Raw genomic sequence first — 12,639 nt, forward strand, 5'->3', positions numbered from 1 at the left:
GTATATTCATCTTTGTGCTTATATCCTTGTCCACAGGCAGAGCTAGGCCTTAATGAGCACCACCAGAATGAAGTCATCAACTACATGCGCTTTGCTCGTTTCAAGCGCAACCTGTGTCTCAAAACAGTGGATTCTTGTTTTCAGAACCTTAAGGACAGCAGGTACCATGGGGGGATACTTCTGAAGAATAAGCCAAAATGTGCTAGCAGCAGGTGCAGGCTGAAATGCTTAATGGGGTGAATTTTCTCTGCTTACATTTGTATGATGTTCTTAGTGAGGAAGAAAGACCCAATAATGTTCCAAATATTACAAATCAGTTTTAAAAGGACTTGTTTGGACTCTTAGGGATTAACGTAGATATTGTCAGCATGTCATTGCTTTACATTTTGCTTCTGATGTCTAAAGTTGATGCAAGCCTGCAGCAGAAGTAATGGATTTCTATGATTCTATTCTATTCTATTATTACTTCTGCTGCAGACTTGCATCAACGTTAGACATCAGAAGCAAGATGTAATGTCATATTCGTGATTGTGATGTTTCCAAGAGAAAATTTAAGTACAACAACCAGTTAGTAGTGCCGTGGTCATTGAATAACTAGTCATAGTGGATATTTTCAGCAGGACATTGCAATATATAAGGTTGATATCTCTATAGTGAGGTCTCATAACAATGCAAAACTTAACCTTTATCACACGACTCATCTTGACTGCCCTGTTTAGACTTGTTGAGGAGACCTTCACAGTCGATGAGGTGATGGACATGCTGGATGGACTGCAGACTGTTGTACACAGTGAAGTGGAGTCAGAGCTCATAAATACAACTTACACCAATGTGTTAGTTCTGCGGCAAATCTTTTCGCAGGCTGAGAAGTGGTACCTGAAGCTACAGACAGATGTCTCTGAGCTGGAGAATCGGTAATAACATATTAGGCTGTACAGAATGCCTTTCAGTGATAAGAAAACTTCAAAGTGTTGATTATTCACATTCTTTTCCTAACCATAGAAACCTATTCTTTTACATTGTACCAATGATAAGTCTTCCATCTATATACTATCAAGATACAGAATAATTTCACATTTGTTTTTACTGGTAATACTTGAATTAATCAGTTAAAGAACAAGTGATAGGATTTGATTAAAACCCTTTTGTTTTCTGAGTAGTTTATATTTTAATCAAGGGTGCTGAATCGTATAGTTCTAATGCATATACCATGCCATTTCATGACATGATCTGTCGCACTTATTGCATGTGCATAGGTCTTCGTTCTGTACTTGTAATGAGAATCTTACATGCAATAGGGAGCATAGCATCAGCGTAGTAAAATGTGTTTCATAACATAGTTCTTCTAGTAAATAATTGCCTTCCTTCTTTTTCTTTTCAAGAGAATTGTTGGAGCAGGTTGCTGAGTTTGAAAAGTCAGAATTTATATCTTCGAACAAGAAGGTAGACTCTTATTTTAATTAAGTCATTATCATGTCATGTGGAGTCATGGCAGGTGTTGAAAATACTTAGTACTGGCTCCTTGTGCTTTAGAGAGAAAAAGCTAAACACAAATAAAACCACCTTTTTCCAGACACTCTTTGAAAGTCTCCAAAAAGTGGCATTTTGGAGTTCGGCACCAATGCTCACAGTGAATTGCCTTGGCTGCTTCCAGACTGTGGGTTCTGCACATCCAGTGCATGCCTCATAATCCTTATCCCAAAATCAGCCAGACTGGGGATGTGTTGGAACATCTCCTTCCCTTGGAACTGGGACATTCACTTGTTCCAGCATGGAATCAAGAGCTGAGAAGATTCCTCACTAGAGCTGTGACTCTAACTTATCTTGCATGATTATGGTTGCACCTTACTTGGTTTGTAGTGTAAAGATATATTTAGTTAATATATATTATATCCAAACACTTAAAACACTGTTCGGAGCTTTTATAATCGCTCAAATATTTTCTCTGTTTTCCTTACTCCTTTTTCTTTTAGTTGCTGTAGCATTGGTAGTCTTTTGTAAATTCAAGTTTGCAACCCTTTTATGTCTCTGTGCATTGTTTTCATTTAGCTTTAGCTGAAAGTGCAGAATATAACTTTGGAGCCAAGATACTGGTAAAAAATGAACTAAGAAAAAGTGATTCACAAAAGAAAGCCAAACTGACTGTCAGTAGTTGTATTACAGATTAAAGACATACCTTTCTTCCTCTTAGAAATCTGTATAATTTACATTTTTAACCTTTATTATTTCTTTAGCCCAGCACAGACCTCATTAGACCAAAACTGGCTCCATTAAATGAAGGTGGGACAGAGCTGCTAACCAAGGTAAGAACTTGTCTGTTTGTGCAGTTGTGATCAATGCCCATTCTGCTTATTCAGCTGAACTGGGTAGCTGTACAGCAATATCCTTATAACATGCCTGTTGCTGTACAGATGTCAAGGTAATATACCCCACAATGTAAATTAAAATGCTAATAAATTAATAAATTATAAAGCATCTTAAATTTATTGTGTGGTTATGGTCTCTAACACGTATTGCAATATTGACCTTCCTTTTGAAAAGACGTTTGGGCCTTTGAAATTATTTGGTTTTCCATTTAATGAGGTAAATTAGTAGAAACCAGTGTTCAGTTTGTTCTGTTCAGCTGGCTGGCTTTCCAACAAGGAAGTAAATTAGGAAATGCAGCTGGCTGAAATAATCAGGTTATCAAACATTCTGTATCACTGTAAGTCAGTCTTATTACATTCAGTCTTTTTCCTTTTGCGAGTTGGTTAAATTCCTCCCAAAGAAACAAGCATTTGAAGAATTTGGAATTGACTAGTTTTGAAAACATCTCATTTCCCACTTGCTAAAGATTTTCATAATTCCAAAGCACATTCTACTATTTAGTGTTATCAATAGTTTTTATTAGGTATTGAACTTGCTTGGTTCAACTGAACTTCCTTCAAATGCCACGCTTCTTCCAATACACTTCTAATTTATGAGCAGACAAGATATTTAGCGAGGAGTTGCGTTTCCTGTCTTCCAGCCTGCATTACCAGAATGATCAGTTAACATAAATAAAGTGATCAAGAATTCAGATTTGTATTTTCCTTCTAGATCAATGTAGTTCCCATTCAAAGATAATTTCAAAACCTGTTTCAGAACAGTTTGTGTTGAATTTGTGCAGCTGATGGCTTTGTTTTCCCTTAAAAATTATTCAAAGTTATATGGTGACTTCACTGTGACTGATAAAACGTGGTTATTTCCTGTGACACAGAACATGTTCAAAAACTATGTAGATGAGGCCCTCAGTGATATGCTTTAGTGGTGGTCTTGGCTGTTCTGGGGTAATGGTTGGACTTGATGATCTTAAAGGTGTTTTCCAACCTAGCTGATTCTATGGTTCTGTGAGCTGCAGTAACACAGTATTTGCCTCTTTTCAACAGGAACTAAATAAATTTTTACTTGCTTGTTGATTGAAAACATAAATGATGAGCAGCAATGAGACTTACCTCTCTGAACATGCAATTTTCTTTATTTAATCTTGATGCTAACAAGATGCTAAACTTGCAAATCTCAATTCAGTAAAGCATACAACAAGTTTAAGTAAGCAGCCCTATATATTACAGTGCAATTGGAGACTTCCATTTTTGCTGATTGAGGCAAAAAGCCTAATAAATAGATGGATTGCTGATTTCTGATGAAGGCTGTTTTGATGAGCATTTTGGAGCTTTCCTAAGCTATGAAGTGTGTTTTCTTACCTGCAGTATTTGGAAAATTCAAAATGGCATGAGTATTCACAACCTTCTTTTCATTCATTAAAGACAGTTGCTTCTCTCCAAGAAGAAAATGAAAAATTGAAGACCAGACTCAAGACCGTAGAAACACAGGTAAATTGGATACTTAATGCAGTTTACATATTCAGAATTATCTGAATGAGAATCCCATGGTTATTTTTCTTATGTTTCCAATTAAAATACATTGCTGAGGTTTTACATTTTCTATGTATCACAGGCTACAGCTGCACTCGATGAGAAGACCAAGATAGAGAAGTTACTGAAGGATTTACAAATGATCCAAGGTGATCAAAAGGTAAATACGATTCAGATTTCACCCACTACCACCCCTGTTTAACATAACTGTTGCCTGTACATCTAAGAAGTTGGTCTGTGTGGTGTGTTTCTTTTCTGGCAAATACAAAAGTTCAAGTTAGTCTTGCAGTACTCCTGCTGAATTTGTCTGTTCCTGCCTGTCTGTCAGTCAACAGATAATCCAGAATAGGAGTTGATGTTGTGACATGTATTTTGTGTCCCATAGACCATGATAAATTATTATCAGAAAGCATTGTTCCAGTTACTATCAGGAAGTAGCATTGCAGAGCTCGTATTCTCAGGGGTGATATTTGTATTAACAGATAAAATGTATTTCTGTTCGTTTCTTCCCATTTTACTAATGAAAGAATCATATCTAACCTGGATTTTATAGCAACAATAAAACACTAATTCTTTCAAGCACTTGTTACACTTGATATTGACATGGACAAGACAGACTTGGGGCTCTCACTTCAGACTTCAAAAACCTAAATACTTATATAAAAGTATCCAGTGTCCTATATTCTTAAGCATCAACTAAAGCTTTGCTGCAAATGAGTCAGATGGCAAATGCTTGATTTTACATAGTTCTGCCCATATCAGCATACAGTCAAAATGGCTTCACCTTTATTTTTACTACTTGAGGTTATTGTTTCTTGTAAATGAGGATTCAAACATGGTGAGTTGCTGCTGCAGGGAAAAAACCCAAAACATAAGCTAGAAGATTGCAGGTTGACACAGATAAATCTGTTCAGGACACACAGTACTGGTTTAAGTTTGTACCTTTATTTTGTCAATAATTAGAATTCTCTAATTAGAAGTTTGTCCATGTGTGATTTTTTTCCCTGAAATTTAAAGCATTGAAGTTCAAACTTTGAACAAAATTAGAACATTTTAATCCCATCATTTTGAGAAACTGACTTTTGAAGTTCCCACAGTATTTCCAGATTTGGAAGTGAAGTTCGATATCATAAAACATTTACACTTCAGTTTTCATGTTTTAATCTTGATTTCTTTTCATTTTGCTTTCTAACTGGTTTATGGTATGTACTTGGCTTTCTTAATGCGTTGTCATTTTATCTAGTCCCTTTCAAAATCTGTAGTCAATAATATTATTTATTGGGAAACTTGATTTAGAAGTCATGGAAAATATTTTCTTTGTTTTGTTAAGCCTTAAATTATTACAGGTTTAAAATATTAAAGGGGTTTATTAAATCCTGGCCAGTAGTGAGTGTAGTTTTAAAAGAAAAAAGTCTTATCCTACTTTGTGCTTAAGCAGTAACTGGCCTCTATGTCAGGGCTGCTGAGTATCGTTAGCTTTCATGTCCTAATTTGCTGCTTCTTCAGCCCTTACATTTCTGTTGACAGGCATATATACATACGTTGTTGAAACTAGCTAGTAAGCAAAGTAAGCTTTCCTTCTGTAGAGGTACTATTATCAACTGGTTTCCCATGCTCAAATCTTATCCTCCACACAGAAGGAGCAGACCTTGCTTAGCTTTAGTTGTTTGTTCTTTTTAAGGCGCTACTGGTTCAGCCTCATCCTTAGTCACGACACATCTGGGAGTTTGAAGCTGAGCTTTTGAACCTGAGAGGGGTTTTGTTCTTTGTTTTTTAATGGAAATCCATAGAACAGTTACATGAATATAATGTTTTATGACCCAGAACTGATGGCCAGAAGAGCGTGGATGGTTTCTTCTCACAAGGAAACAGGAAGGTTGCTTCACAAGCAACAGTGGAGGCTCTTTCTATAATGCATGTGAGAACAGTGCAGTATTGGTACCTGATTGATGATAGTACAAGCCTTAACACTTTCCTCCTTTCCTACCTGTACTACACTGATGGCTTTTGAAATGCCTGTCATATTTTACCAAGTAATTTCTCCTGATATGTTTCATTCTGTGGCTTCACCTAATTCCTAAAGAAGCGAAATACAAGAACTTGAAATCTCAGCTTGGCAGAGAAAACATTCCAGCCATCTCTAAAATGCATCGGTTAACAATGTTTTAAAGTTCTAAATTAGTAAGTGCTTTAACTGATTTTTTGTATTTTAGTTAAAGCACTTCACATTTAAGCTTTACAGGAGTAACTTGAACATAATTATTAAAAATGAATACGTACCCACTCCATGTGGTATGTTGCACTTGACATTTTTATTTTATGATTTATTTTATTTTTTTGTAAAATTATAAAATTTTGACATTTTATTTCTTCCCTGGCATTTGATACATTTTAAATATTTCTTTTGCTGAAGACTCATGCAAACCAGGATATCGCTGAGCTGGAGAATAAAGTGGCAGCTTTGAAATGCCAGTTCGAGAAGACTTTGAGTGACTCTACCGCAAACCAAAAGTTCTTGGAAGAGGACTTGGTGACAACAAAACATGACTTGCTGAAGGTTCGGGATCAGCTATCCACAGCTGAAAAGGTTAGCATGTTGTAATGTAAAGATGAGATCCTTACTCACATTTTAACTAATTAGTTTAACAAGCATAGGTTACAGGATGCTGAGTTCACCGAGTCACACTTGTGCCTGTGTATTTTTGTTATTTCAGTGGAAAACCTCATTATAAAATAACAAAACCACAAGTAACTGCATGATTACAACTAGATGAATCATAGAATGGTTTAAGTTGGAAGGGACCTGAAGATCATATAGTTCCAACCCCCTGCCACAGGCAGGGACACCTTCCACTAGAGCAGCTTGCTCCAAGCCCTGTCCAACCTGGCCTTGAACAGTGCCAGGGATGGGGCAGCCACAGCTTCTCTGAACACCCTGTTCTTAAAGGAATACTTAAAAATTTCCCCTTTTTTCTGCTAAGGAATTCTGGAATGAAAAGTGTAGCCCCAGTCTTCAGAAGACTTTTGGTCTGATTTAATTAGAAAGTAAAGTTTCTGTTTCTCTGTCTCTCCCAGTAATCTCATTTGAATCTACTAGCTGACCTCATCTAAATTTGGCTGAATTAGAGAAACTGCTGGCTTGAAACTTGAGGAGGAAAAGGAAGCCATTTTTTAGGAAAGCATGTTAGCCTGGGTTTCAGAAGATGTAAATAATGTGCTTATGTTGCTATGTAGGAACTGGAGAAGAAATTTCAGCAAACAGTTGCCTATCGCAACATGAAAGAGATTCTCACTAAGAAGAATGAACAGATAAAGGATCTACGTAAAAAGCTTTCCAAGTAAGTGGTGCTGCTCTGTCTGTCCCAACAGGATCCCGGTTCCAGATCCATGTTCTGCTCCCATTTGATTTTTATTAATGTGAAGCTGTCTTTAAAACAGACTATAAATTTTCCCTTAGAAATCGCTTCTAGTAGGCTGTTCCCTGGTTTTTGGCCAGCCAATCCTTTTAATGCATGTTAGGACTGCAACAACACTGATGTGTGCAACAGCAGCTACAGTATAGCAAAGAATGGGAGAATTTAGTATGGAGAGGATGCAAAATACTCACAGGTATACTAGATAAGCCCCCAGCTGCTACACACAGAGATATAAATGGGAGATGTACCAGATGCTTTGGCATTATCTTACTTCTTCCACATTTGTTTATGGGAATGAGAAGTCTGCAGGGGTAAACCTCTGCTGAGTAAGGAAAGATGCAGCCTGGACATTACACTGTGTAGAAGGCTTGCATTCTGCAAATGTCAAGTGAACTTTGGCAACATGGATACTTAGACCTATGCTGTAGGAGGACAGAGGTGGAACTTAAAACTTCTATTTAAATTTCTGTCTTGAGTTTGGGGTTTGTGGGGAGGTTCCTGATCATTCCCTCATTTTGCTGCTTGGTAAACTGGCCGATTCTAACAGGAGAAAACAGTCCATACAGTTGTCTGCTCTAAGTCATACACTTGGCCTTGACAGGAATGTGTCACTAGTGGGAGTAGTTTATTCCTTGCGTTTAACACTTTCTTCAGAGACAAAATGTCTCTTGGGTGTTTTCCGCTGTTTTAATGGTTTATCTTGTCTTTAATCTTCAGATACGAGCCAGATGACTGAAACACCGGAACCATCTGACCTCTCAGAAGCTGCCATAGAAAGAAAAAGTAGACTGATACTATTTTTCAGTGATTTGGGGGTTGAATAGTATATTTTTTGCTTCTAGTGCTTCAAATAACTTTGTATTAATACTTAATGACACACTCCTACCTTACTTCCTTGTAGACGTTTGATTTACAGGTTTCTATAACATGAGTAGTTTCTCTAGTCATGTTGTTCACCATTGACATTCCTTGAGAAGTAGCAAAGAGGACTTTACTGGAGAACTGAGATCATTCCCTACAAAGAAAGTTTATTTTTGTTAAGAAAAGGAGAAAAAAGGGGGAGGAAAAAAAAAAAGAAGAGGCATTAGGGTTTCTTGCTGTCTTTGAGGTAGAAACCCCAGTTACTTGTCTGTAGTTAATGTAGCCATGAAGTGGCATTATCTGTGCAAATTCCAACAGTGGAAGTAAAAAGGAGGAATAAAAAAATGGAACACGCTGATGGTCAGTAACACTTTGCTAGAGGGTGTTCATTAGATAGTGATGCAAATATGCTTTCTAGTGGAAACACGGTCCTTTCAAATAGAAACACTAAATGAAATCAGGCTTTTTCACTTGAATTTATTTGAAACACATATGAGCATCAGAAGGCAGGTTCTGATTTTGCCAGTATTCTTAACGTTAAGATGATAATCTGAAACACATGGGAAGGTTGCTAATGGAGCAGCTTTCTTGGGAAATAGGTTATTTTAGATGCCTTCATCTCCTTTCTTAATGTGACCTCACCAGAAAACAGCTTACTTCTCCCAAGTCTTTTACTTGTAATCTCCTGCCTTGCATTTATTTGGCAGCCTCTTAGTAGTGCTTTCTATTTGGTCATCTGTCCGTGTTCATATGTATATTGTATTCTATTCCAAATAAAACCATTATGTTTTCAGACATTTGATCCTTAAGGAGCTGGTTTCTGTAGGAATGTTTTGTGTAGTTTTCTTTTTCATATCTGCAGAAGGGAGCAGCAGCTCAGTGAAAAATCTTGCTAGAAACGTGAATGTGTAAAATACAGGTTCATGCACAAAGCCACACCACATCAAACAGCCGTGAAGAAGTGTACTGATGGCAGGGCTGGGCAGAGGGTGCTGTAGGTGTGTGCATTTAACAGTGCTTGTCTCAGGAGCTGCTTGAACTGAGCGGGATCATTTTTCCTCATTGCTTCTCAATGGGCAAAGCTGTTAACATTGCTCAAGCAGTGCTGCCCCACTCCCACCTGCCATACACTTGCAGGCTGTAATTTCTTGTGTTGTCCTTCTTCCCCCACTGGTCAAACGAGTGGTTTGGAATAAAGGCCTATGTGCAGCATGGTATATTGCTGTAGCACAATAGTAGGTCTTTATGGGGTGACACTCCTGCAGTCTCAGTTAAATTCATGAAAGGTATTATTTTGCCCCTTGTACGGTCACTAAGATGTTCTTAATAGGAATGTACCAAAGAGCTTTCTGGCCTGTATGTGTTCAGAGCAGTTACATTGACACCAACAAGAGAACTTGTAGCAGTGAATGTTGTGGGTTTTCTTCATAATAAAAAGAATTCTAATGAGATCACTTTTTCTAAAATGGCAGGTAAAGGGAGAAGAAAGGCAGAGGCTGTCATGACTTCTGCTGGTCTTCTCTTTTCTGATCAGTGTTTGGCTGTCAACTTAGCTAGAATATTGGCCCTGTTGATAGGCCTTCATTGTCTGCTTGGAAACCACCTTAAATACCTGTTTAATTGCTGCTTTAATGAGATCAGTGTGATGCTCTCATTGGTTGTGTTGCACAATGGCTAAAAAAGGTCTTGTGTGGAGCTCCTGATGGAAATCAGATCATCTGTCAAAGAGGATATACCTGTCAAGACCTGGAGTATTTGAGTCATAGAATAGTTAGGGTTGGAAAGGAGCTTAAGATCACACAGTTACAACCCTCCTGCCATGGGCAGGAACACCTCCCACTAAACCATGGCACCCAAGGCTCTGTCCAACCTGGCCTTGAACACTGCCAGGGATGGAGCATTCATAACTTCCCCGGGCAACCCATTCCAGTGCCTCACCACCCTCACAGTAAAGAAATTCTTCCTTATATCCAATCTAAACTTCCCCTGTTTAAGTTTTAACCTGTTACCCCTTGTCCTGTCACTACAGTCCCTAATGAGAGTCCCTCCCCAGCATCCTTATAGGCCCCCTTCAGATAACAATTCTCTTTTCATTGAGCTAGGTACAGTATTTTGCCACAGTCATCTGCCAGGCACTTAGATTTCAATCCAGACAGAATGCCCTTAAGATTCCTCAGTTTGATTTCCCTTTTCTGGTATTATCCAGGATGGCTCTTGGCTTTTGTGTGGTGCCAAATGCTGTCAGCCCACCATGAAAGGATTCTTAATGCCTCAGGAAGAAAACATGAATCACCTTAGGGTGTCAGGTGGCTGAATGGATCAAGCTTTCAAAAGATGAATCTGTGTAGGAGGATGTGCCTTTTAAAGTGTATTACAAGAATAACTTGCTGTCATCTGAAGGGAAGTTCGTGTGTGAGCAGGTAAGGATTGTTGTCATCGTTATTGTAAGTATTTCTGAACGGCTTTGAGCAGATAATATGCCCATTGGGGTTACCCTGGGACTGTTAACTTTGACACTGTCCTAGTGATTCCTGCCCTGTTCTGTCTGCCATCACACTCCCTGAAGGTACCTACAGCAGCCCTCCTTATCCGCGTCTCCTCGCAGAGGTGTCCTGAAGCATCAGGCAGCCTGTTCGGAGCCAGCTCTTCAGCAGATGCAGGTGAGGAGATGCACACCGTTCTGTGTCAGCGGACTTAGCATCTAGAGGCGTTACTTTTAATTATCGGTTTTAGGAACCTGGTAATTGACCCTGTCCGTGTTCAGTGTTGGTGACACCGGTGCGGGACTGACAGGGCAGCTCACGGCTGACAACCGCTGGTGAACAGGAGAGCTGCCCGCAGACCGCCGGCAAGCTTTAAGATCCTGCCTGAGGAGGCCGGGTGTCTCTTTCATTTTAGTGAGGTGCCAGGGTGTGACGACTCTTGTGCACAGGCTAACCTAACCCTAGCCCTGATTCTGTGCATCAGAGCTGTGCTGAGTTCACCTTCATGGAGGGAGTACCCTCAATGACAGCACCATCAGAACGGGATACAGGTGTGGTGCTAAAGGAAAGCAAGGGAAAGAAGAGCTCTTCTCAGGCATGCCTTTCATGGGGAGCTGAGGTAGTGCAAATCAGGTTTAAGGTAGATAAGAGGCTGGAAATGACTTCAGGGTACGTGCCTTAAAGCATCATCTGCAGTTTGGAGCTAAGAAGCAAGTAGCAGTGATGAGCTGGAAGGAATAATTGCAATGCTAATAGCTGCTTAGAGGAGTAACCATAATTGCTGATTGCACAGAGCAATCACCCACAGTTGTCATGGCCAGTGAGGTGGCAAAGATCGGGAAATTCAGCTGGATTCTTTCTTTCTCCTCAAATAAGGAAATGTGGAGCTTAGAATAGCAACTGTGAACAGTGAATCCAAACAGCAAAAACATGTGTGGGAGCTTCTGATCTGCTTCCCTTGATACCATCAGTGAACATTTACATAGGTTGCAGAGACTCCTTCATCACTTCCCTTTGATAATCATCTAATACACCAACAGCCAGCATGTTTCCATTTGGAATGAGCGCCTCCAGGAATGGCAGAGCCTGAACCCCAGAGCTGACACCCCATAGTAGTTTGTGATCCCAGCTGCTTATGAGACCAACATTTGTGAGAGAGGAAGGATTCATTTCATTGCACCTGAACATCCTGATCTGGCCTGACCCGAGCCGAGGCCACCAGCCCTCTCTGCCTGCACAGCCTCCCCAGTCCATTAGTAACCTAGTTTGAAATGTAATGGGAAGGAGGTACAGAGCCAAGGAAATGTTTAACTTGATTATGCTCATCAGTGGCAGTAATCTATTCACACAGAAGCATCCCCCGGGCTAGTGATGGGCTATTTTTAAGGCTGTCCTGCCTGCGAGTTGCTAAATGCTCAGTTATTTGTGAGCATCATTTGTAATAAATCCCACAAGCAGTGGTGGGCATTTCACTTCTTAATCATTTGCAGTAGTTTTGTTGGTGTGGGACAGCTGACACGTCTGTTGTACGTCCTTCAGTTGTACAGCTCATGGGTCTAAAACTACCTTGGGTTTTTCCTTCCAGCAGGATTTAGGGTTACCCATGAGACATTTCCAGCCAGCCCTTAGCTGGCACGGTGCAGTTCTGCAGGCAAGACAACAACTGCTAGGATGTTGTCACAAGCGCCCTCAAAACAGGGCTCTGGAAGGGTTTGGCAAACCCTGATGTTTTCATCCATTTCTAGCGGTGTTAAGACACACCATGAAGCATGGATTCACTTACAGAGAATCAATTCACTTATGGAGAATGCATGAAGCTCTCATAGTCCCTTCTCCTAACATGCAGAAAGGCGGCATCCCACATTGTGACTGTTATTGCAGGTGGTCACCAAGTCCCCCAGCAGGGTTCTGCTGGTCTCAACAACCTGCACGACATCCTCAGCAGCTTGGGCTTGCATCCAGATGCCCCACAGCAGGGATTTGCAC

At 39.8% G+C, this 12,639-nt stretch overlaps 1 protein-coding gene across 1 annotated transcript; it reads left to right on the forward strand.

Annotated features, from left to right (window-relative positions):
- Positions 1–14: 14 nt before the first annotated feature.
- LZTFL1 (leucine zipper transcription factor like 1) lies at positions 15–8,963 on the forward strand. Its single transcript, XM_061374978.1, has 9 exons — positions 15–161; positions 720–914; positions 1,383–1,443; positions 2,235–2,303; positions 3,786–3,851; positions 3,976–4,053; positions 6,307–6,480; positions 7,128–7,231; positions 8,027–8,963. Exons 1-9 carry the CDS (start codon positions 85–87, stop codon positions 8,043–8,045), a joined length of 843 nt encoding a protein of 280 aa, XP_061230962.1. The 5' UTR covers positions 15–84; the 3' UTR covers positions 8,046–8,963.
- The last annotated feature ends 3,676 nt before the right edge of the window (positions 8,964–12,639 follow it).

This window comes from Neopsephotus bourkii, unplaced genomic scaffold (assembly GCF_033783945.1).
Source record: "Neopsephotus bourkii isolate Nb327-2 ecotype Australia unplaced genomic scaffold, CSIRO-AGI_Nbou_v1 NB_1655, whole genome shotgun sequence".
NCBI classification, from domain to species: domain Eukaryota; kingdom Metazoa; phylum Chordata; class Aves; order Psittaciformes; family Psittacidae; genus Neopsephotus; species Neopsephotus bourkii.